Source organism: Tachysurus fulvidraco, chromosome 26 (genome assembly GCF_022655615.1).
Source record: "Tachysurus fulvidraco isolate hzauxx_2018 chromosome 26, HZAU_PFXX_2.0, whole genome shotgun sequence".
NCBI lineage: Eukaryota > Metazoa > Chordata > Actinopteri > Siluriformes > Bagridae > Tachysurus > Tachysurus fulvidraco.
The window spans coordinates 6,503,615-6,528,789 of record NC_062543.1 but is presented as its reverse complement, the minus strand read 5'-3'; the positions used below and the strand labels follow the sequence as shown (position 1 = coordinate 6,528,789).

At 39.8% G+C, this 25,175-nt stretch overlaps 3 protein-coding genes and 2 non-coding genes across 7 annotated transcripts; 1 reads left to right on the top strand and 4 right to left on the bottom strand.

The window, feature by feature from the left end:
* Window positions 1-328: 328 nt before the first annotated feature.
* Window positions 329-9,305, bottom strand: rab35a (RAB35, member RAS oncogene family a). Its single transcript, XM_027137847.2, has 6 exons — window positions 8,967-9,305; window positions 6,933-6,983; window positions 5,236-5,359; window positions 2,750-2,874; window positions 2,509-2,633; window positions 329-1,973 (listed from the first exon to the last, which is right to left on the bottom strand). The coding sequence occupies exons 1-6, from the start codon at window positions 9,016-9,018 to the stop codon at window positions 1,845-1,847; spliced, it is 606 nt and encodes a 201-aa protein (XP_026993648.1). The 5' UTR covers window positions 9,019-9,305; the 3' UTR covers window positions 329-1,844.
* Window positions 9,306-9,486: 181 nt separating this feature from the next.
* Window positions 9,487-12,867, bottom strand: rplp0 (ribosomal protein, large, P0). The gene is made up of 8 exons (XM_027137845.2): window positions 12,817-12,867; window positions 12,239-12,348; window positions 11,482-11,657; window positions 11,123-11,210; window positions 10,893-11,039; window positions 10,563-10,748; window positions 10,289-10,429; window positions 9,487-9,714 (listed from the first exon to the last, which is right to left on the bottom strand). Exons 2-8 carry the CDS (start codon window positions 12,290-12,292, stop codon window positions 9,553-9,555), a joined length of 954 nt encoding a protein of 317 aa, XP_026993646.1. The 5' UTR covers window positions 12,293-12,348; window positions 12,817-12,867; the 3' UTR covers window positions 9,487-9,552.
* LOC113637264 lies at window positions 11,283-11,411 on the bottom strand. Its single transcript, XR_003439322.1, has one exon. It is a non-coding gene; the product is annotated as a small nucleolar RNA SNORA63 (small nucleolar RNA).
* On the top strand, window positions 11,564-24,931 carry dhx33 (DEAH (Asp-Glu-Ala-His) box polypeptide 33). Of its 3 annotated transcripts, none has more exons than XM_027137844.2 (12): window positions 11,564-11,701; window positions 14,441-14,601; window positions 14,703-14,930; window positions 15,689-15,859; window positions 16,185-16,370; window positions 16,942-17,053; window positions 17,687-17,846; window positions 18,087-18,175; window positions 18,678-18,805; window positions 21,378-21,581; window positions 22,693-22,779; window positions 22,910-24,931. In XM_027137844.2, exons 3-12 carry the CDS (start codon window positions 14,760-14,762, stop codon window positions 23,216-23,218), a joined length of 1,617 nt encoding a protein of 538 aa, XP_026993645.1. In that variant the 5' UTR covers window positions 11,564-11,701; window positions 14,441-14,601; window positions 14,703-14,759; the 3' UTR covers window positions 23,219-24,931. The 3 variants fall into 3 exon arrangements, with proteins under 3 accessions (XP_026993645.1, XP_047665244.1, XP_026993644.1); XM_047809288.1 differs by lacking the exon at window positions 11,564-11,701 and adding an exon at window positions 11,702-12,155; XM_027137843.2 differs by lacking the exon at window positions 11,564-11,701 and adding an exon at window positions 13,658-13,975.
* LOC113637263 lies at window positions 11,735-11,863 on the bottom strand. Its single transcript, XR_003439321.2, has one exon. It is a non-coding gene; the product is annotated as a small nucleolar RNA SNORA63 (small nucleolar RNA).
* Window positions 24,932-25,175: the final 244 nt, after the last annotated feature.

Below are 25,175 nucleotides of genomic sequence, written 5' to 3'. Positions count from 1 at the left end.
TCATGTGTTGCTCTACACAAGATAGCAGCGCTGATGTTTATATAGCAGCGACATACCCAGAAATTGTACAGTGTAACGCTCTACATAAACAGCTTAAAATACAAGTATTATCGTGATTATGGAGACGTTTTCTTTTAGGAGATGTTTATTATTTATTGGAAGGAGTCTCCAGTGTCAGTGCTCAATTTAACCCTAGATAAAGCTTTGAAGAAAACACAGAAAGGTCTTCAGGATGGAGGAACATGATACCAGGACCTAACTTGTTTCATGAATCTAAACACGTTTCATTTCAAGATCGTCAAACAAGCATAAAAAAAATACAACTCCGTTCATTTAAAATGTTTATTATCATCGGTTAATTTCATGATGAAGCGAACAAAATGAATGAGTGGCAAAATATCGTTGTTGGTTTTTTTTTCTCCAGTGCACACCAGATCATCAAGCTTACACATATAAAACGCACACACATAATGATGTTCACCTACGGACATGCGTGTTTGTATACGTACGTCGTGTAGATTACAATACTGATATGCACCCGCACGATTGCGGCTCCCGTTCTGTTTACTTGGTGCTTGAGAAGTTTGTTTGAACTTCCCTGTGCTGTGTGCCATTTCGTATGTGTGTCTAAACATGATCGGGTTTGTTTTTTTCTGTTAAACTCTGTGCCTTCCAATCAGGGTCGGGTTACGATGATGTAATATGCAAAGAGGGGGTGTGTGTCCTAAATACACCTATACAGGTATTCCTTGACATTTGAATACGTGAATCTTGTATAAACATTCACCTGGATTTGGCAACTGTTTCTGCTGTTTTCTGAAACGATTAAAGAAGCGAGAATAAACAGGTCAGAATGAACATATCAACATCAGTCTTCAATGACTTTTCTCGTTACTAAAGATACTCCACTCTATCGCTGATATCTTTATCTAACAGAAGAAGCGTCTTCAGATCCAAAGCTTGTCCTGGATTTCGTAATGACCGGTAGCTGATTGTTTGGCCACTTGGCCAATGTGTCATCACACCTGAGTCCAGGTAAAGCTGGCGAGAGAAATTTAAGGATGTTGATACGTATCTCCCAATAACACTACAGTGTGCATGTCTGAATACAGTTATCCCTTTTCCGTATATGAGTTCAGTTATTTCACTGCACTGAGGTCCAGTAATTTCCTTCGGCACTGTCAGAGCAAAAAGGTCCGGATGGTGGCACCAAAATCCCCTGTGTGACTGATTACAGTGGTATATTTTGTTAGTTTAAAAAAAACAAACAAACAAAAAAACAATATGGATGCACAACAACAAGCAAAAGGAAAAAAATAAAAAAATAAAAATATGAGCAAAAAATAATTCATCTCTGAGGGATTGGTGGGAATATGAGCGTTTGGTCCAGGCTAGACTTCCTGTGAATTGATAAATCATGAGGAGCTCTCAAGAAGAAAGCAGCATGGTTCTTCATCATTGTCATCCTCATTTGTGTCAAATGGCACATTCTTGTCTAGATGACGCAAAACAAATTGAGCAGATGAGATACCATCGTGTCAATGGGGTTCAAAATGTTTGTTAATCTGAGGGCTGGCATGATTACAGACTTTGCACATTTCTCCTTTACAGGTCATTGTGGTAGCCACCTAAATCCAATCCTAAGTCTGTTTTGTGTGTAAATAGAAAGTCAGGGGGAAAAAAATGTAATTAGTAGATTTCTATGTAGATATAGATACATCTCTGTCGATTTGATTTGGCTCGTCTCTCTCGGGATGCTGCGCTCTGTGGCTGTTCTCTGGCTCTTGTCAGTTCAGTGGCATGTTTAGTTGGCTCTGAGAGTGTAGCGCTACAACTCCGATCTGTTAGCAGCACTTCTTCTTGCGTTTGCTGTTCCTGCCGAGTTTCACCACTTCGCTCTGCTGTTGCTGCTGCTGCTTGGCCATGGTCTCTTTCCTCGCCCTGAGAACCAGCTCGGTAATGCAGTTAAACATCTGAGATGGGGGAGAAAAGAGAGAGAGAGAGAGAGAGACACACAATAGTACCCCAGACAAAAAAGGACTTAAATCTGTACATCACAGAGATTAGGTGTGAAATGCTTTCGTCAATCTTTCACTTTTACATCTCACACTACCACCTACTTCAATCTCTTCTCGATGTTCCCATGTAAACAGCTAATTAAAGCGATCAGATGGTTAAGCAGCATGAGATCCATTTGTCAGTGTCTAGGATGAACTTGTCTGTCACTCCAACATGGTTCATTGGTTCCAAATTCATAGACTGATTATTTTTTAATTTTTTTTATTTTAACCATATAGTGCTGATTGTTTATTGTGCTTCTTGTAGTAAAAAAAAACGTTTCAGAGCGGGATTAAAATTACTCGTTTAATATTTGGTAAAATGGGACACGGTATGCAGTTTTAAGTGGAAATAACTGCTGGAGAATTAAAACGGTCTGTGAGAGTGGGGTATAAAAAGCCTCCTGTGCACAGTCCTAGCTGAAACCCTGCTGCTTTACAGTTTACTTACATCCTCCACGTTGACGTTCTCTTTAGCGCTAGTTTCAAACAGCCGGATGTCCATCTGCTCTGCGAACTTCTGTGCGTCGGCCGTCTCCACTACCTTCGAGTTGGGGTCGTCGTTCTTATTACCCACTGTACCATAGAGAGATGGGTTAATAATAGCTAGTATAATCGCTAATAGTGATGACAATCGGAAAATAAAACAATTTAACGTAAATATTTAAATATATTTCAATGGTAGCACTTGCCTAATATTCGACAAACATCGTCGCAGTTCTGGTTGATTTCATGAAGCCATCGTTTGACATTTACAAAGGACTCTGCACTTGTCACATCATAGACCACTATCACACCATGTGTGCCTCGGTAATACCTGCAGAGGAACAGTTTTAACATCTGTTGTAAATTCCAAACACACGTATATTATTTTAATTTAGTCAGACTGTACAGCATCATTCAGGTACGGCAGGGTGGAAACATCCAAACTCAGGAGTGACTTAGTGCAGGTTTTTCATCTGCATTTATTTGTCTTCATTTGCTGCTAGTGGACAGTTTACATTTTAAACCTTTATATTAAAAACATATTAAACATTTAAATCTATCATAACTAATCTAATCATATTCTATCTATCTATCTATCTATCTATCTATCTATCTATCTATCTATCTATCTATCTATCTATCTATCTATCTATCTATCTACCTATGTAAATCAATCCCTCCACCTACCTACCTACCTACCTATCTATCTATCTATCTAGCCATCCATCCATTCACCTACCTACCATCTATCCATCCATCCATCCTGACAACCACCTACCTATCTACCTAATTTAAAAACATACCAATATTTATTTAAACATTATGTAAAAGGCTGCATGGTGCTGAAAGCAGGTGGTGTTGCTGCCTCAGCATGATTCAAGTCAGTATAAAGTGACAGTCACAAAAAAAAGAAATCGATGTTCTGAAGCTGAATTGCAGATATATGGAGCACTCATGCTGTTATCAAAACGAACACAGGAAGTGGGTGGAGTAACAGCTGAGGTGACCTATGGCTGCATCACTTCCTACGATCGTTTCCACAAACAGGAAGTGGTCACCTGAGATGAATATAAAAATCAAGTCATTCTGTGCTTCAGGTTTCCAACTTTTGTTTCACAAGTGAAATTTGACAGAGAGCCTGATGCATGCTTAACACATCTACAAACTCCATTAGGTCTATTTAGCAAGTCAGCAGCCTTGCTTGAGGCTGGTATTTCATTCTCATTGCTGTTTGGCTGTAAAACAAGGCTGAAATTCACTTACTCTAATGACAGACCACACCACTGCACTCCTACATAACAACAAACCTCAACAACAACAACAGCAGCAGCAGCAGCAACTCTAGCATCTCTTTGCCTCAAACAACTCAGAGTATTGTGAAGGTTGTGCACGGGCTTACTGTTATGTAGAAAATGCATGACACAGTTTGAGATGCATTAGGATTTTTGCAGACTGTGTAATTGTATGTGGATTCAACCATTTTAAATAAAGATACAGAAACAGAAATGTCTATCATTTCTGTTTATTATATATCTCACACACGCACACAGGCGCGCACGCGCACGCGCACGCGCACGCGCACACACACACACACACACACACACACACACACACACACACACACACACGTAACAGGCACTGTGTTATGTTCCTTGATAGCTTATTATTTCTATCAACTCAGGACAAACAAAACAAATATTACAGAAAATAACATTAAGCCAAAACTAAAAACTCTACTTTTTAAATTAATTTTCATGCAACAAAACTCAATTTATAGACTGGAACGAAGGTTATTCAGACTCGCGGTTTTACTCTGTCTGAAAATAGGAAGTGAGACAATTCAATCTAAGTTTCTTAACTGATGAGGTGGTGTTTTCTTACAATCTGCCAATGATAAGCAGAGAAGGACTGCTTATTAAGGCTAGCTAGGCTTTAAAACAAACAAAAAAAATCAGTTTTTTTTCCCTTGAAAATGAAAATTGGGAATTAATTCTATTTATAAAACAGTTCTGTTGAATTCTCATTTCTGATTGGTCAGATTAAACAACAGCTTGAACAGTGGTAACGTCACGAGTTACACCTCCTGACATTGACTTGTATGGGGGATAGTCCGAGCGATCTAAGACAAATAAGCAGATGTGTTGTTCAGCAAATACCACTGTTATTTAATGTTCTCTAGTGTCAACACTGTCAGAACAGTAGTCAGTAGCATCTCAATAGTCATGTAACATAAACGACCAACTTTTACCAGTGGCAGACCACTGATAACGCATCAGACATGAAGCTAAATGAAAAGAGAATAACGTGACTTCAGTTTCTGTGGTTCGAGGCAAAGGAGTAGCTGACGGAGGATTATTGTTCTGACTCATACATGCTGTTGCTTCAACTGCCTACTTCTAATATTGCCCTTCAAGTAGACAGAAGACAACTGCAAAATCCTTCAATTAAAAAAAAAACCAAAATGAAAGTTTCATAGCCAGTCAATTGTCAGAGAGAGGAACTCAATCATAACGAAATCTCTCTCGTATCTATACGCTGAATTCTAAGTATTCAGAGTCAGACTCAGAAACCCTTCGTGACTTTGGCTGTTTCCACACATACAGTATGAGATTCACACAAAACAAATGAAGAACCAACAGAACCAGCTCAGTCATGACGGTCATGCCCTGTGGCCCGAGACTGTGGTACTTACGTTGAAGTGATGGTACGGAACCGTTCCTGTCCCGCCGTGTCCCAAATCTGCAGCTTCACCTTCTCTCCATTTATCTCCACTGTCCTGATCTTAAAGTCCACGCCGATGGTGGTAATATAGCTACCTGAAATATAGACAATCTTGACAACAATGTTCTGGCAGGAAAAAAAACCCAAAACACACATCTACGATCGTAATCTGAATGGATCAGTTCATTTTCAGGGCTTACGTATAAGTTAAAGTATTTTGTCTCATTCCTGTGGATACTTCTTTACTAACAGACAATGTGACATGGCAGGGGATGGCCAAACAAAAACAACAACAACAAAAATGGAATGTAACTAAGTATCTGTGCTAAATTTGATTTATTTCTTCACCAGAATGTTTTCTGGTCTCTGAAAAAAATATACAGCCATCACACCCATATGTGCTTGCTGAATAATCCATTCCAATACTGTGGTCGTTAACACAGTGTTGTGCCGAGCTTTGCTGCTATAACAACCTCTGCTGTTCTGGGAAGGCTTTAGATTTTGGAGCATGGCTCTAGGGATTTGTGCTCATTTAGCCACAAGAGTGTCAGTGAGGTAAGACAATGATCTGGGGTGAGGAGGCCTGGGGTGCTGCTGATGTTCGTAGTACATATCAAAGCTAGGGATGAACAGTGGGGTTGAAGTCAGGGCTCTGTGTAGGACACTCAGGTTTCTCCAACACCATGTTAGAACACCATGTCTTTATGAAGTTGGTTTTGTGCACAAGGACATAATTATGCTGGGACAGGTTTGGGTTGCATCCTGTGTGCTTCCAGCTTTTTTGTTCCAGGAACAAACAGTTTGGTGAAAACCCACATATGGGTGTGATGGTCAGGTGTCCACAGAGTTTTGACCATATAGAATGTTTAGCTCAATTTTCTTTTTCCCACCACCTAGCTGGCCCTTACATATCATTCAACAGCTACCAACTGCATCCTTCCCATCTAGACAGCAAGACCAAGTTTGTGCTCTTGGACTTTTGGTGACGGATGTCTCAGGCATCGTTGATGTTTAAACTTGAGCGCTGTGATGTCGGGTTTCTCTCGTGATCCAAATCCGTGACATCCGTCCTCAACACAAGAGGAATCTTAAAGAGAATCTTACTATCTATATATTCTCACTACATAAAGTATCATTTTGAGATTCAACTGCAGAAAACAAGTGACTTCTAGCAAATGTTTGCACTATGAAAAAAGTATTGGCACCTGCAGCAATGTTTAAACGGTACATTCCTTGCAAGCCAACAAACTTCCTACTCTATGCTCAAATTTCATTCTCTATGAAATACCTGTGAGACAGAAACAGTGGCGCAAACTTAAAATGGTAATACAGTCCTATCAATAAAGTAGTTTATTAAATAATAAATATCGCATTAATCCTTTAATTGTGTCCAATATTACACAACTTCCACAGAACTCCTTCGGCATACAGGGTATTGTTATGTGCTGTAAAACAGGCACTGCTACTCGACTGTTTGTTCCATAGATGGTTCTGGCTTCGGATTAGTAACCACACCGTGCCAGATCACACACCCTTAAGTGAAAAGGTGAAATTTTACAAATGATCTCAAAGTAACGCTGATCATAAACTATGTTAAAGCTATGTAATCTGTTATACTTTTTGTGTGCTACTGTTTGTTAGAAAAGTGTAGACAACAAGGTTACCTACCTGAAAACGTGTTGTCTGCGAACCTCAGCAGTAGGCTGCTTTTTCCCACACCTGCGGTCAGAAGGCAATAAAGTGAAAGTAATGAGAACAGTGACATGGATTAGTAAGTTGTCTTTTAGTGACCTATACCTGCTGAATGAGCAAACCTGCCCTCTATTCACTGTATAGTGCACAATTGTGAACATCTCTGTGCCTCTCATTTCATTAAACATGTGCTGTGGACAGGACAGCGAGTAGGGGAGCATTTCTGCAGCAGGATGAGACAAAGTATCTCACAGACAAATACTTCAACATATATTGTACTTTGGACTGAAACAACACATGATAATGAATAGCTGGAGCTGTGTAACTTCCTGCCTATCAAGCAAGCCTCAATGACCTGCTTATACACCATATCTTATAAGTACCACAATGTAGGTACATGACCAATATACTAAAGGATAAAATCTACATCAATAACAGTTTGAATAAAATATGCATGTACACGAATATTTAGAAGCATGTTTGATGGCAATGTTTGTTCACTCTTTTGTTTTGTTTCTTAAAGTCTCATCTTTAAAAGCCTGACAATTGAATAAGAAATTTAATGAAGAATTATCATAAAAGCTTTAAAGAAAATAGTCAACACACTTACATCCATGTACAAAAACACTGTTTGATTTCCATTTAATATTTAACACACATTGTGATTATATATTTTGAACTGTCATCGACATTTCCTATAAATACTAGATGAGTTTCTTTGCGTGTGAACTAGATTGAACTGTGTTTTAGAGTTAGAAGAAACTAAACAGAAACACGTCGAAATGTAGATCATTTTCACTTTCAGTACTTCAGAGCAGACTAAAAGGTGCCGTAAAGTTAAGCGACAATTGTATGCAAGTTTCACAATGGAGGATCATGTCTCTTCAGTCTACCACAAGCGCACGGCCTCAGAGTATCTTCAAACCGTATTTCCGCTCGAGAACTGAACTTAACAAAATCATCCATCAGCTGGCAGCAATATTCAGTGACACTTATCTGTCTGGAAAAACAAATTCATCCTTTTAATCCTTGACGAATCAACCCATAAAATGTGCACAGATTTATTTATATGGGATGTTGTAGCCTAGTGATCGAGCCATTGGACTAATGATCAGAAGGTCGTTAGGTTTGAATCCCAGGTCCACCAAGCTGCCGCTGTTGGGCCCCTGAGCAAGGCCCTTAATCCTCAATTGTATAACTTGAAATAAAAATATAAGTCACTCTGAATAAAGGTGTCTTCTGAATGACAGAAATCTAAATCTATTGATCTATAACTTTCATGATTTCTGTCTTTGTGCTTACATCCTAAATTTCCAGTATAACATCACTCAGTGATATTTGAATAAATCTTTCTTAATATTTAGATCTACTTGCCAAAATATTTTATTTCTCTGACAGAGCAGATAAATAAGATATTAACCTCAAACACATCCTAAACCTGATTATTTTATATAACTTTTGACTCATGATCTCACTTAACTAGTTCTTAAAGTGCAGTCTTGAGATGTTGATCTAGCTAAATGATTAAATAAAAGGCGAATACAGACACCAGGGATGTGTGAAAGTTAGCTATAGTACTGACTGCTTGTGCTGAGAAATAAGACATGATATTTTATTATCCGACTAGCTAACATGACCACGGGTTCACATTTCCCTCAGTGCCATAAAGCTACATTAACACTAATAATATCAGTATAATATGTAATGGCAATTTAACACTTTCTTTAATCGCCGGTTCAATGTTTACTACTTTACCACTTCCCGCCCTGGACTACAAGACTAACTTAGCTACATGCTAACATTAGCTACATGCTAACATTAGCTAGGGTGTATCGCACGGAAATATTTATAAACTCTAAAGTAACATTATCACACATCGGCGTTCGCAGTGACAAGTTTTCAAACATTTTTATATCTAAAGCAAATCTTTATCAAGACGAATAAAAGCAAAATCTTGCGATTTGTTAGCAGAGGCCTGCTCCGCGTTGTGCATCCCCACTGTTTCCTTACCGCTGTCTCCGATGATGAGCAGCTTAAAGAGGTAATCGTAGTCCCGCGCCATAGCACCGCTCACTAGGTCCCTGTCTGCGCGTCGTTTCCCGTCTCAATGTCCGGTTAGTGAAAACACAACGCTGGGTGAAAACACAACGCTGGGTGTAAACCGTGTCTCTCTCCCTCCCCCCGGCTGAGAGATTGTCGCCTTTCTCCGTAACGGAGATGTCTCCCCTTTAGGCAGCGAGTATTTTAGACACTTTATCCAGCGGTTCACACCCAGAAGACACGCGACTGCCCTCGGCTTCTCGGGGGCTGTTAGCTTACTGCTAGCCGCGGTTTATAAATCCACCCGCCCTGCTAGCAAATGCGCACTGCGCATGCGTGTTTATGACGCCTGACGAGCATAGCGTGCTATTTAACTAACCTGCAAACAAGCTGCTTCCTTTTTCATATCTGGTTAATGGACAATCCTACCAAGACACGTCACATATCTGGACCATTTTGAAATCATACACAGATCACACAAAAACCTTAATCAGTTTCAAATTCTTTTATTGATCTTCGAGTCAAGCAGGTTTATGAGAATCACTGCTTTTTTTTCTTAGTCAAACAGGCCAAAGCCCATGTCCTCATCAGACTCCTCAGATTCCTCCTTGGCTGGTTCTGCAGCAGCAGCAGGTGCAGCAGCAGGAGCAGCGGCAGCTGCAGCAGCTGGAGCTGCGGCCACAGCAAAGGCAGAGGGATCAGCCAGGAAGGCCTTCACCTGGAGAGATTGCAGGAAACAAAAGCAGGTTACATTGTGAAACGTACACAGCACCATGTTTAAACAAAGACAGTTTTCCAAACTTGGTACAAAAAAAGTTCCATTTAAATGAAGAGATTTTCCAGTCTGTCCTCATTTCAAACGGCTTTTGCGCTTGATGAAATGCACCAAAGTTTGTTCCAAATGGGACCCCTTCAAGTATACACTTACTGTGAGGTACCAACATATTACATGTGGAAATTGCACAACCTCTCATTCAACAGTACTGGTGGGGAGTCATGAAACTGTAGTAACTCAAATGATCACAAGATTTAAACTTTGTTTTTCTGTACAGCCAAATCTGTCAACCTTATTGCAGCACAAACCCTAGTGGTTATAAATTGAAAAAGAACAAAGGTTTCAGTGGATGGACAGACTAATTCAGGGTCATTTTGAGGAAAAATCTACACACAAGCCTTTGTATACCCATTAAGTGGACGTCGCGTCCGAAACCTAGCGTCTGTTTGCAGGGGGAACGACAGAACAGCCTAACCTGCATTGGTAGAGATGCCCAACCCAAAGCAGAGAACTTTACCTTATCAGCCAGAGGGAAGGAGTAGTCCGTCTCCACAGCAACAGCCAGAACCCTCTTGTATCCATTGATGACAGAATGAGGGATAGAAGCAAGAGTTGGGTAGCCAATCTGCAGACACACACTGGCGATGTTCCTCACACCCTAAAACAAAAATAAGTGTTAATGTGGTAACCGAAAACCAACAAATTGGCTGGGAATTCAAAAAGGAATAGGAATTTATTTATTTAAAAAAATAAGACAAAGCAACTTTTGCATATGACAAGAAACAACTCACCTCCAGGAACCTCTTGTGCAGGGCATCTTCAGTGATGTCCAGCACCTCAGGGCTGTAGACGCTGCCGTTGTCATAGACCTGCTGGATGATCAACCCGTAGGAAAAGGGCGAGATGTTCAGCATGTTAAGCAGTGTGGCCTCGCTGGCTCCCACCTTATCTCCAGGCCTGATCAGTTGCACATCACTCTGGAAAGAGAAGACAAGCGTTAGATCACATTATTGTATGTATGCATGTTGTAACGACCCAACAATTCAACTAATTTCCCCTTTAATCAAATGTAAACACCATGGCAGAAAGTTTTGCCCAGGATCCAACTTTTCTTGACTTACCAGAATTTCAATGGTTCCTCTGGAGATTTTGGTGGTGATACCCAAAGCCTGGAAGAAGGAGGTCTTCTCAGGACCCAACCCAGTGTTCTGAGCAGGCACAGTCACCTCACAGGGAGCAATTGCACCAGCACGGGCAGCAGCTGGCACCTAGAGAGATGATGACTTGTAAAACTAAATATACATTGAAATATATATATTTAATTTTTAATTGGCCAGGAATAATAATTTACCTTATTAGCCAACAGCAGGTCCCTGACCTCAGCCAGGTCTTCCTTGGTGAAGACAAAGCCCACATTTCCTCGGATATGAGGAAGCAGCCTGTTAAAAAGTCAGCCCGTGTTTACTCAGACATAAAAAAACATGCTTATAGATTTCCAGCACAAGGATGCAATGTTTGAAACTAAGCGTCCCTGCCAGCTGTGGGTTGCAGACAGGCAGGGATAGTAAGAAACAAATTGATTTGTGCAGGGGGAACGACCAATCAGCACTGCAACAGCTGATTTGTAACTGATCCTGCAAAGTCAGCAGTTGGCAATAAGTATGGCTCAATAAGTAAAGAACCTATAAAGACCCATTTAGAAAGACATACTTCTCCAGAGCAGGGTTGTTCTCCAGGTGGCCACGGATAGCCTTGCGCATCATGGTGTTCTTGCCCATAAGCACGACTGCCTTGCCCCGCAGGGACAGACGAATGGTCTGCATCTGCTTGGAGCCGACGTTGTCTGCGCCCACGATGAAGCATTTTGGGTAGTCATTCAGCAGTTGCTGTGAACAAGAAAGCAAAAGTGAGAAATCCTCACCCTTCTCAGGTACTAAACAGTTCTGCATACACTTCTAGTGCAATGTTTGAAACTAAGCGTCCCTGCCAGCTGTGGTATGCATGCAGGCAGGGATAGTAAGAAACAAATTGATTTGTGCAGGGGGAACGACCAATCAGCACTGCAACAGCTGATTCGTAACTGATCCTGCAAAGTCAGTTTGGACCAACAAGTAGTTTACACTTAAGGGTTTAGGCTTAAAGAAAAATCCAAGTCTATGTCTAAAGACCTAGGAATTCAAACATGACAAGCCAATAGGAGGCTTCCTTTTAATAGTAACAAAAAAAACTGAATAGCTAAGAATCAAGACTGAGGGGGGAAAAAACCTTGCTCGAGTTATTATAAATTAGTAAAATAAGTGTTGTTTAAGTGACAGAGGAGCAACAGAAAACAAGGGTCTTTATTCTGGTGTCCTTGTTTTTAAATTGAGCTTCTTCACATTAAGGTAAGTAAAGCTTTTTAATCCTATATGAATGACGCTGAACACCAGCACTAAAAAAAAAACAAACAAAAGGTAAATAAACTTACAATGATTTTTAAGAAGTAGTTGGACTTCCACGTGGCCCTGTCTTCCCTGGGCATCTTTGCAGTGCTTCCAAGGATCGGTTAAGAGCCGGTTTAAAGACAAGGTGATTTATCTTAAAGAGAAAATAAATAAATCGGATTTGACACAACCACCATCTAAGAAATAACACATCAAAATTAGCAAAGCTAGCCATTAGCACGAGGTCGTTATTATTTTTCCTCCCACAGGTCTCGTTACACAAATAGGCTTTTTTTTTTTTACTAAAATGTTTAGATTAAAAAAAAAAGTATTATATAATAAAACTGCGCGAGTGAACACTTAATCCTGTCGAACACATGGCGCAAACCTCGTTCACTATCCAACATGGCGCCGGGAGGCCTTTAGCTAACAAGCTAGCAGGCTAACAAGCCAACTCCGGGCAAATACAAATTCAGGCTTTTATTATTATTATTATTATTATTATCTATAACTATGGCGAACCGTTGAATAGACTATTTTCCTACGTATTCAGAGTATAGACGGATATTTAATTTTTGGTGAAAAAAAATGGAAAAACATGCTGCATTAGAGCTCAGCTCACCTCAAGTAGGGGCGCGTGAAAGAAAGAGACCGGGAGCAGAAATCAAGCTGTATTATAGAGCACGAATCCTGTTGCTGATTGGTCAGAAATGCTGTCAATCATATTGTCCCACGCCTATCTTCTTTTTTTTCTTTTTTTTTTTACCGCTTCTGCGCATTCAACACAGTGAAATAAATGAAAGGCGCCATCTTACATGTTACAAAGTTTTACTTTAAAATGGGCAACGTGAATAAAAAATATATAATATATTTAAATTATATAAAAATACAGCCCTGAACCAGGATAACGTTTTTACTGACGGTGAATCTGTTACGGATTAAATGAATAAAAGTGTTGTGAATTAATACGGTATAAAAAGCTGCTGTACTCGATTTGGAAGCCTGATTTTTTTTTTCTTGATTCCTTTTTTTTTTTTTTTAAATGAATCGTTTCATAAGACTCGGGCAACTAATAAGAGTCGACTCTTTTGGCTCACAGCAGGCTCCTTGCTTATTTTATGAACTAAATATTTTTTTCGTTCATTTTTCCCTATTTAGTTTTTAATCTTTTTGAGCAGAGATTTTTCCTCTTCCCTCAATAGAACAGAATAAAATGTGATCTTCTAATGAACAAATAACAAAATCGGCAAATTATGACACACGTGTACGAATCCCTTCATTTCTATTGTTATGCCTCTGTGTCCATACCGCAATAAATAAAAAAGACCGTGTATCCGGTCATCCTTTCTTTCATTTAAGACATAAAACGTGAACAAGACAGGTTTCATCCGAGTCGACTCTTACAGCCTTTAATGAACTTAAAGAATCGACTCTATCGCCAATGAGGCGTCGCCTAGCTCTTACGTCAATTCCGTGCGACGTCGGAGTGTGAGCCATGTGAGAGATTAGATTAGCTTCTACCCCTCACGGTTCCCCCTGGCGAATAATAACAGATCGACGCTTCTTCTGGATCATGCCACACGACCCTGATCCTCCACCGGCTAAGAAATTTAAGCCGGGCTCCCCATTTTTCCCAGCAAACAAGAATCCTGGAATGCTGCTCCCAAAGAAGGGAAATGCACCCAGTCCAATAGACGTGCAAAGAAAACAGCTTCCTATTTACCAGGCCAAGTCTCAGCTCCTCGATCAGCTCAGACAGCTGCACAATGCTGTGTTAATTGGTAAGTTTCCACAATGTCTAGGTGATGCTTAGATCTTGTACACAGACATCAGCATTGGATATTTTCCTTGCTACAGAAATGATAACAACATCTGAAAACTGTTGTAATGTAGTGATAGTAAATGGCATCAACCAGGAGATCACTTGAGTCAGTGGTGACTTTGTGAGATGGTGTTTATAGCTATTTTTTTGTTCATTAACACTTAACCATGTTTTTTTTCTTCTGTTTTCTGCTGTTGACTGCATAATGTTGTGTAGTGTAGATTTTCTCTTTACAAACTAGTGAACGATTAGTGTTGTTTGTGTAGCAGACATAGAAAAGATTCAGTTCTGAGTCCAAGGTGATAAGTACTGTAATTCTGACATAACCCAAGCGGAATGAATTGCTAGGAGAAAAGAAAAGACTAAACCCAGAGCCCTTACAAATGACCCCACTTTCTGATGACCTGTTTCCTCTATTCTCTAGGAGAGACAGGCTCGGGAAAAACCACACAGGTCCCACAGTACCTCTACGAAGCAGGCATTGGTCGGCAGGGCATCATTGCGGTCACTCAGCCTCGGCGTGTGGCTGCTATCTCGCTGGCGGGACGAGTGGCTGAGGAAAAGAGAACTCATCTTGGAAAACTGGTGGGTTGTGAAACCTTTTACGGAATGTTTCCTAACCATCATTCATACTGTTGGTACCCATTGATTTTTCTCAAATCCTTTACAACTTCAACATTTCCCAGGTGGGCTACACGGTACGATTCGAGGACGTGACATCCCTGGAAACCAAGCTGAAGTTCATGACTGATGGCATGCTGCTGAGAGAGGCGATCGGAGACCCCCTGCTTTTGCGCTACACGGTTGTGATCCTGGATGAAGCTCACGAGCGAACCGTCCACACTGATGTCCTCTTTGGCGTGGTCAAGATTGCTCAGCGCAAACGCAAAGAGCAGAGTAAGATCCCTCTGAAGGTGAGCGATGAATTTATTTTTATATATAAAATATATATATGTATATGTGTGTATATATATGTATGTGTGTGTGTGTGTGTATGTGTGTGTATATATATATATATATATACATACACACACACACACATATACATATATATACACATATATATATATATATATATATACACATATATATAAAGCATTTCTAACTGTCAAAATACGCATCACAATTTACGGTATACGTCATAAGCCGAGAAAACGTTTTTTTGACAAGGGGCAACAAATATTTATATAATGTATATATTTTAAACTATTCAAACGTTTGCAGAATTTTGTAACAATTTAAGCAGCCACTGTATACTTTTATTTGATGCCTATAAAAATATTGATGCACATCAAAAACAAGGAAAACTCATTTGTGAAATGAAAAACTACAATTCTGCAATTTTTTTTCAATGTACTGAATGTTGTCAGATCTATATGTTGTCAAACTTATTTATATTATTTGTTTGTTTGTTTTGTTTTGTTTATTTATTTATTTATTTTCTAGAAATTCTTAAATTACTTGTCAATGGAGTGTCTTCCAGGACTGAAATAAGTAAAAAAAATAATAAAAATAGAAATAAATGTAGGAAACAGAAGAGAAAAAAAAGTCCTATATTTTAGTTTATTTGCTAAGATGTGTTTATTTATTTATTTATTTTGCTGTGCAAATGACATCATCAGCTTGCTCAGCAATACTGCAGGTTCAATGCTCATGTATTTTCTACCTCCAGGTCATCGTGATGTCCGCCACCATGGACGTGGATCTGTTCTCTCAGTATTTTAATAAGGCTCCTGTGTTGTACCTGGAGGGTCGGCAGCACCCGATTCAGATCTATTATACCAAGCAGCCGCAGTCTGATTACTTACATGCAGCGCTGGTGTCTATCTTTCAGATTCACCAGGTTAGTCACTTTCTCATATATAGAATAGAATACTTCATTCTGTCACGTATACATTACAGCACAGTGACATTTGTTCTTCACATATCCCAATTTTGTACAATCTGTAGATCCTGTGACTCTTTAGCTACAGACTTAACCGATATTTACTCTGGTGATGAAACACCACCTGGACACGTTTAACGTTTCCATTACGAGCTGCAGCTTTTTCTTAAACGTTATGTTTAACTCATGTTTAATGTCGTTTTCATTGTAATACAGAGATGATGCGTATATTTGTATTTCTTGTGATATCTGGTGTACCTAACTAGTATCGTTGGCTATGCAGGAAGCTCCTCTGTCCCATGACATCCTGGTGTTCATGACTGGGCAGGAGGAGATTGAAGCGCTGGCTCGTACGTGTCGAGACATTGCTAAACACCTGCCTGAAACCTGCGGGCCCATGATTGTGATCCCGCTGTACGCATCACTTCCTCCTGCCCAGCAACTCAGGGTCTTTCATCCTACACCTAAGGTACCCTGTTGATGGTTGCTCATAGATTTGCTAAGGATTGTGTTTAGCTTTTTAAAGCCACAGAGAAAATATAGAATATACCCAATAGTATAAATTCAGTATAAAATCTTTTTTTTCCCCCAATGTAATATTTTTTGTTTCCTTGTACCTACATTTTGTTAGAAACTATTCAATGCAGAAAAATAATAGGAAGCAAAGCCTTACCTTGAAACAAAAAAGATTCTTCATATGTATTAACATTCTCGCTCTCTCTCACTGTTTCTCATTTTCTCTCTCACTCACTCTCTCTCTCTCTCTCTCTCTCTCTCTCTCTCTCTCTCTCACTGTCTCTTGCTCTCTCTCACTGTCTCTTGCTCTCTCTCACTGTCTCTTGCTCTCTCTCACTCGCTCTTGCTCTCTCTCACTCGCTCTTGCTCTCTATCTCTCACTGTCGCTCTCTTGCTCTCTATCTCTCACTTGTGCTCTCTCTCTCTCTCACTTTCTCTCTCACTCTTTTTCTCTTGCTCTCTCTCTCACTCTCTTTCTCTTGCTCTCTCTCTCGCTTCCTCTCTCCCCCTTATCTGCGTATCAGGGTTGCCGAAAGGTCATCCTGTCAACCAACATCGCCGAGACATCCATAACTATTTCTGGAATTAAATACGTCATTGATACAGGAATGGTGAAGGCAAAGCGGTATAACCCAGGTGAGAGCTCTGCTGTCCATCATAGAAACCGTATTTAACACTAGGCTTTTGTTTTTAAAGACAAGATAATCAGTCTCTCCAGGAATTCAGTTTCAAATAATGGACACGCCCACTTTTTTTATTTAGGCCACACCTACTGCGTAATTAAATCCAAATATGGCTATCTGGAGCATTAAAATCATACAGATAGTATAATGTAGTTACACGCCTAATAGTTGTTTAGTTACAACCAACAAATCACACCAGCAGAAAACCAGAAACTTGCATTTCCTCTTGTAATTGTAATGTAATAAATTTTCCTTCTGTGTATTTATACCGTTCAGAGTGCATAGTCTGAGTGATTGCAATACCATCTATTACCATGTGGTGGAGCTGTGCTCTCTTTTTCACTTTGGATAAGCAGCTTAATACAAACTAATTTTATAGAGTAACGAGTAGTAAATATTCATATGAATGTTGATTCTTTGGAATCATCCCATTTCAGTTTTGATTGGTATGTAATACACTGTTTATACATGCTAGATTGATACACTTATGGTCTAAAATTCCACTAAAAAAGAAAAAAGATTGCATGTGCAAGCATAGATGTGCCTAGTTCATGTTATTTACTGTTTTTGTCTTCTGTATCGTTAGACAGCGGTCTGGAGGTGTTAGCCGTGCAGCGGGTCTCCAAAGCGCAGGCCTGGCAGCGGGCAGGCAGGGCAGGGAGAGAGGACTCCGGCTCCTGTTACCGCCTCTACACTGAAGATGAGTTTGACAACCTCGCAAACATGACCGTACCTGAAATACAACGGTACGGCGCAGTAGAGATTGTGCAGTCTTTCTATTAAAGTCACTTCATTCAGAAGTAGACAGTTGTATATATTTTATATAATCGGTCCAAGCCAAATAATCAAATTGGAACCTTTTGCATTAATGCATTCTTGCTGTCGTGATTGATTCATTTTTTTAATCGTATGTAATACATAATAATCGTCATTATAAATTATGTCTTTATTTGCCTGTTCTGTCCCTCTATATGTCTGCTCTATAGATGTAATCTGGCTGGTGTCATACTCCAGCTGTTGGCTCTGGGTATTCCCGATGTCCTCAAATTTGACTTCATGTCCAAGCCATCACCTGGTAAGAGCCAGATGGGATATATAATGAAAAACTATTGGCACCCTTTGTGACACTTGAATCTACAAATAAATAACTGAATTCATTTTTATAAATTATTTTTATAGTGTATTTTTACTTGAAAAACATGGATTTTTTAAAAATGATTTAAATTAATACTTGCTGCTGAGAATGAAAGAGAGGGAACAGTTTGTGCATTACATTTTAGCCCTTATGGTTATTTGAGTATTGTTATTAACTGATGATAACATTTAGCGTAATTATGACCGTTAATGATTTATTTACGAATCAATTACATACATTAAATTCTAGAACATTATAAATGACTGATAATTATGATTTATGATTATGATCTATGATAATTATGATTTATTTATGAATCAATTACATTAAACTCTGAAACATTATAAATGACTATGATAATGCTTATTATTGTTCTGCAACATTATTCTGTAACAATGCGTCTCGCGTACGCAGCGATATTGACGCTCGTGTCGTTGAACAGAGTCGATGCGGATGGCCGTGGAGCAGCTGGATCTCCTCGGAGCTGTGGAGAGGAAGGATGATCATGTTTTCCTCACTACTCTGGGCAAGAAGATGGCCTGCTTTCCCCTGGAACCTCGATTTGCTAAAGTAAGTTGGGATTATTCTCTTGTTGCAAGCTAATTTATGCCTCTGCCACTCAGTCAGTGGTGGAGTCCATTTGTTGTTCGACTGCGTCTCTGTCCAAGAATCTCTCTAATGCTAAATCTCAAGAACGAGAAGCTGAATGTTTGTTCGATTTATGTGGAATTAGCATTTCATCTAGAAGATTCGATTTTGATCACTGCAAGGCCCAATGCTTGAAATAATAGTTTTTCTTTAGTTGCATCCTTCTTGTTCATTTCAATGTATTTCTGACACATAATTAATAACTAGTAAAGACTAGTCTTGTGGTATCAAATTACGGCGTTCTTTTTTTAAATTAAAATCTAACCTAATTAGGAATTCTACAGCTTTTTACCATAGTGTGGTGTGACTTTATTGTACAGCAGTGGTCCCCAACCTTTTTATAGCTGCGGATCGCTCAACGTTTGATCATTTTACCGCAGCCCGCTGAGGGAGGGACGTTGATTGTTTATATTTTAGATTGTTTTGATTTAATAATTTTAATTTAATTGTATTTAAACATGCCTTCAAAATAAAAGTTACACCAAAAATGAATATAAAGTGATTTAACATTTTAACTCACTACAACGCTAAATCAATGAGAACCCTGAGCTTGTTTCTTTGTAACGAGACGGTTCCATCTGGGGTAATAGGAGACGATGACACCCGAAGTGTGTTGCTTATGTCCAGTTTATTCCGTTGTTTTGTTTTGGTTGCAGTCACTGCAGAAAACCCCGCTTCACACAGATAGCATGTCGGAAATGGCAATAATAAACTTTCTAACGACGTCTGTTCCGTACTCATTTTTGCTAATTTGTGGGTTAAATTTGAGCAAACACAATATACACGTACACCAAGCACTGTTAAACATGACAAAGTACCGGTGAACAGAGAGGAGAGCGATACACACCTTCTCTCTCCACCAAAGCTACAACGCCATTGCCGCTTGCAGCCACTCAGCTCCAGATGTCACCTAAACCCGGCCTGATATCATGATATTTTGCGCATGCTCAGTATTGGTGCTGCTTTAGGTGACGTCTCTCAGCTCCCGGTTAACCTCTCATCCATGGAAAGTCGCACAAATTCGAGAGAAATACACCACAGTAAATAAAATGGAAATAATTTAATGTTCCTTGGGCGGTACCATTTGGTTCGTGGACCGGGGGTTGGGGACCACTGATGTACAGTATGTATAGTGAACTCACTTAGATTTACACTTATCTGTTTAGCATTTCCAACAGACAAGACACAAAATCGATGTCATTATGCAGATATAGATTTAGTAACAAGTCTTAAATGAGCAAACCAGACAGGATCGTGGCAAGGGAAGACACGGAACCCATAGTCTTCTGGGTGACACCATAGAAGAAGAAGAAGGAGGAGGAGGTAGTGATAGAGGTTATAAAATCTTTATTCTTCGGTAAATTATAAAGTGTGATCAGGGATCAGGACCGAGGAGTCATTATAGTCATCATAGCCAACAGCAGCTCTTTTTTATTACACATCTACAGAATCCAGGTGAGATTATCCACTGAACCAGGACGAGACTGAGCTATAAACGTTTTGCAGATCTTTAGGGTATCAATCCTCAGCGAGAAGATGAAGAATTGAATAGTGATAATCTACACTGTCCAAGCAGACTTTGAAAATAACTATATATTAGGGCTAGGTGATAAAACGATAATGATATGTATCACGATAGACACGTGATCGAGATCGATAAAAAATGCGTTCGATAAAACGTTCGATATTTTTTATTCTTCGTCGGAAGAAAACAGGTTGCGATGCAAGTTTGGTTGCATTAACAAAGGCACTCACTCTCTGGTAACCTAGCAACGTAGGGAGTGACACGCTAACAGCCAATCATGTAACAGTATCATTTTTGGTTGTGCCATATCGTTGTCTCGTGCTGGTCTGCTAGATTCCTCTTCAGTAACCGGCGAGTGATAAGCAGAAAATGGAAAAAAAATGAAATTGTAAATAAAAGAGGAAAAGTCAACTACTTCTTCATATTTCTGCAGGTCTCACAATGAAAGTCAACAGAATCATCTTATATCAGACTTACACCAATACAATAAATCATTTGCCTTTCTTCGTCTTCTTTTCTATAGAGTCATAAAAAATATCAATAATTATCGATATCGCCCGATATGAAACACTGATATCGTGATAGTTTTCAGCCATATTGCCCAGCCCTACTTTATATGCAAATGATTAAAATGCAAATGGTGGTTGTTGTTGTTGTTGTTTTCAGAAGCCACGATTTTAAGCCACGAATATTCATGGTAGGACTTTATATTAGATTATATTTGTTGTCTTATGTAGTGCTACCTGCTTGGCCCCAGCTTCAGAGAGGAATCTGTAATCAATTTCTGTACATTTTTTAATATCCATATTGACTCCTTTGGGCACTTTGTGTCCAGCTGGAGGTGCGTTCAGTTTCGTAGAGTTTGGCTCCACTGTTGTAAGATCTGATTGAGTAAAAACCAGTCAGTTCCTTATGTTATGTTTGAAGTTGGTCGTGTGATTTTTATATATGTTTAACACTGTTTTGTAGACCATCCTGATTTCTCCAGACTTTTCCTGTACTGAGGAGATTCTGACCATCGTGTCTCTGCTCTCCGTGGACTCCGTGCTCTACAACCCTCCTGCCCGTCGAGACGAGGTGCTTGCCGTGCGCAAAAAATTCATCTCCAGCGAAGGAGACCACGTGACCCTGTTGAACATCTACAGGGCCTTCAAGAAAGTTAGCGGAAATAAGGTAGGACCCTGCGTTCTTTTAGGGGTTTAACTGATTAGACACATGTACTTTGTCGGGCCACCTCATAGGTACAGTTTGTGATTTTTTTTATTTTTTTTTCTTGAACAGACAGTTTGTATCCCCTCTGTACTTTCTCTCTCATGCTGGTATCTGGCCATATTGGGTTTTTACACTATTTCTTAACGTGACGTGACATACGGCTAAGTACGGTGAATTTGTTCTCTGCATTTAACCCATCCAAAGTGCACACACACAGCAGTGAACACACACACCGAGAATACACACCCGGAGCAGTGGGCAGCCATTTATGCTGCGGCGCCCGGGGAGCAGTTGGGGGGTTCGGTGCCTTGCTCCAGGGCACCTCAGTCGTGGGCCGAGACTCTCTAACCATTAGGCCACGACTTCCCCGATTTCTCACAGCAGCCATGACATTGAAGAGTTTCCAGTCCCTGAGGACTGTATTATATCAGTAGTCCTATGTTCGTTGCTTGAACGACACTCAATAATTAAGACGACATGAGAGAGAAACATTAAGAGAAACCCGTACACTTCTAGATGACTCCATAGAAAAGAAGAAGAAGGAAGGCAAATGATTTATTGTATTGGTGTAAGTCTGATATAAAATGATTCTGTTGGCTTTCATTGTGAGATGGTTTTACCAGAAATGTAAGAGTTTTATTAACAAACACTTGGGGCATCTCAGACAGCAGAAATGGGTTTGATATCATCTTTTACTGAGAAGATAAATACATTTGTGGGGGGGAAAAATGATGTTGGTTTGGTAACTTTTCGATGAATATATAGCCACTCATAGGTTGGGTTAAAAACAGAAATACAGATTTTTAAAGCCTCGAGTGTCTGTTTTCATTAATCACCACTGTGAAGTGGGACATTCAATATTCAAACATTCAAAGTGAAGTGGGACATGACAAAAACATTCAATGCTGAACACTTTGACCTCTTGTAAAAAGAATTAAACGCATAGAGTCACTTGTATGGGAACCTGTAAATGGACTAAAATTGTAGAAAACATTATCCAGCAAACTGAACATGAATGTTTTTAGCTTCCATAAAGTCAGTCCTTGTGTTTTGGTGGTGCTCTCTGCTACAGGAGTGGTGTAGGGAGAACTTTGTAAACAGCAGAAACATGGGACTGGTTGCTGAAGTCCGAGCTCAGCTGAGGGACATTTGCCTTAAGGTACCGAATGATTCAATACTATGAACATTATGTAGACAATTTTTCTGTTCTCTTAGATTTATATTATGTGATAAACTAACCAGGAAACATTCAGCATGATGGTTTTTTTTTTGTTTGTTCCGTTTTAAAGCTTGGACTGAAGCTAGAATCCTCGCTGTCCGAACTGGCTAACGTGCGGCGCTGCCTGGCACACGGCATGTTCGCCAATGCCGCTGAGCTACAGCCAGACGGCACCTATATGGCTCTGGACACCCACCAGACTGTCGCCATCCACCCGTCCTCCGTCCTTTTCCAGGCCAAGCCGGCCTACGTGGTGTTCAACGAGCTCCTGCATACGTCGCGCTGCTACATGCGGGACCTGTGCCTGGTGGACGCCGACTGGCTACAGGAAACTGCGCCGGAGTATTTCCGGCGTAAACTCCACACAGTGAAGAGCTAGTAAAACTCCGGGGTGCTTTCTCAAGTTTAACAGCAGATGGCATGAACATCCTGACTATGTTGGAATCTATAGAGTAGTAGGTCAGCTTGACTGGGCTTGAAGATGCTTCGCTGTTCATCCGAGAAGCTTTGTATTTATTTTGTTCTGCTGATGTTATAAGTGAGGACATTGGACCGGATGTTTGGGGGGTTTGACGATTTGTCCAAGATATCAGAAATCCTGATTCATTCAGCTACATGATGACCGGCGAGTCGGTCACCTTCCACTTGTTTTCTCCTCTAAAGCCCAACCGTTGGACGACGGATAAGGCAACGCTGAACGTACTTCTCTTTATAGAGCAGAAAACATGGAGTTTTCCTAAAAAAAAAAAAAAAAAAAAAAATAGTTTTGCTGTTCTTTGTACAAATGATGCATTTTGCACACCACCCTCCAATAACTTTTGACTAATTTGTGGCTTCTCCAGTGGTTTGATACTGGAAGCTTTTTTTTCTACTTGCCTGTTTCTACAACCAGTTTAGTCGGATGCATAATAGTTGAGCTTACTTTAAGAATTACGAATGCTTGCATGTTTCCTTTAACGACATCGCGGCCTCGGCTCGTGACGTGCCTCCTGAGCGGCAGTACTGTTTCTGAAACTAGTTTGCTGACCCGTATGTTCATGAGCAGAGGCCCACATGTTGACTTGGTGTTTAACCACGGCCTTAATTCCATGTCTCGTATTACATCTCGACGCCCAGTTTCAGACCATTTTAAACTTTTGTTTTTATACTGAATCTGTTATACGGCCATTTATCATCAATGGGGTGTGAAACACCTCCGGATCTTTTTAGACGATCAACGGCTAACACCTGGTTTATGTCTAATGAAAAATTTAATTTCAGGACGCAGTTGCTTTGTACACTTTATAGAATATGACCGTGTCCGTATGCATACGTTGGTAGTTTTTAAAGGAAAGAAATGATGGATGAGAAAATCAGTGTTCTACTAGGGGTGTAAAGATCAGGCTTCCACATGATACAGTTTAGGTTTATAGGGCAATGATTTGACTGCATCTGCTAGAATACGATTTGTTACATCGATTTAATTTCGTCCGATCGATACGTATGTTTAAAACGTAATCATTTTATGATCGTTGCATTGATTTTATTTCAACATTGCATTGTAAGTCGATAAATTGTCCACACTTATGTGAATCGGTTTGGATGGATTTGGCGGAAGCGGTTTTGTAACTAAAAAAAAATCCAAAGACTTGTATGCTCTAGCTTTCAGAAAGTCAGAGCGCTGAAACCTTTCTCAAGACCACATCCTTTGTTTCAGCCCCTTTTCCCACTCAAAAGCCTCATAAAATTGCAATCATCTGCTCAGCATAGTGTTGTAGTGCCAAAGAGACCAGAGTTTCTCCTTGAAGCAGATTTTATTCTTGCTGTCAACTTTGTTCTCTCGATCTGAGCATCACTCTTGCTAAGCTATGCATGCCTTTGTATATAATTTGTATATCATTTAAGTTCTATCTTGGCACGATATACCTGCTACAGATTGTTACACATTACAAGTGCTTTCTCGGTCGATATGCTATGCATGATGTAATATTAACACAGAATAAGTCCACTCAGGTTTCTCTGGAATGCTGAATATACCTCAGATATATATTTAGTGTGTGTGTATATATATAATATATAGTTATGAAAACATTAAAAGATTTTGTTTATTGTGTATAGAGCATGGACCTTCGTTTAAACTACCTATCTACCTAAGCTATGATTGACACTTCCACATCCCAAATATGCTCAATGTTCTGCTTCCGAGACGATACGGTGAGTTCTTGTGCCTTCGTAGAAGGTTGTTCAAAATTAATCTACCAAATAAATGACATGCTGAGCCAAAAAAAAACAGCATAACGAAAGCGACTTGGATTTTCTTTGGCAGTCCCACTTCTCTGTTAATATGGAACTTTCCA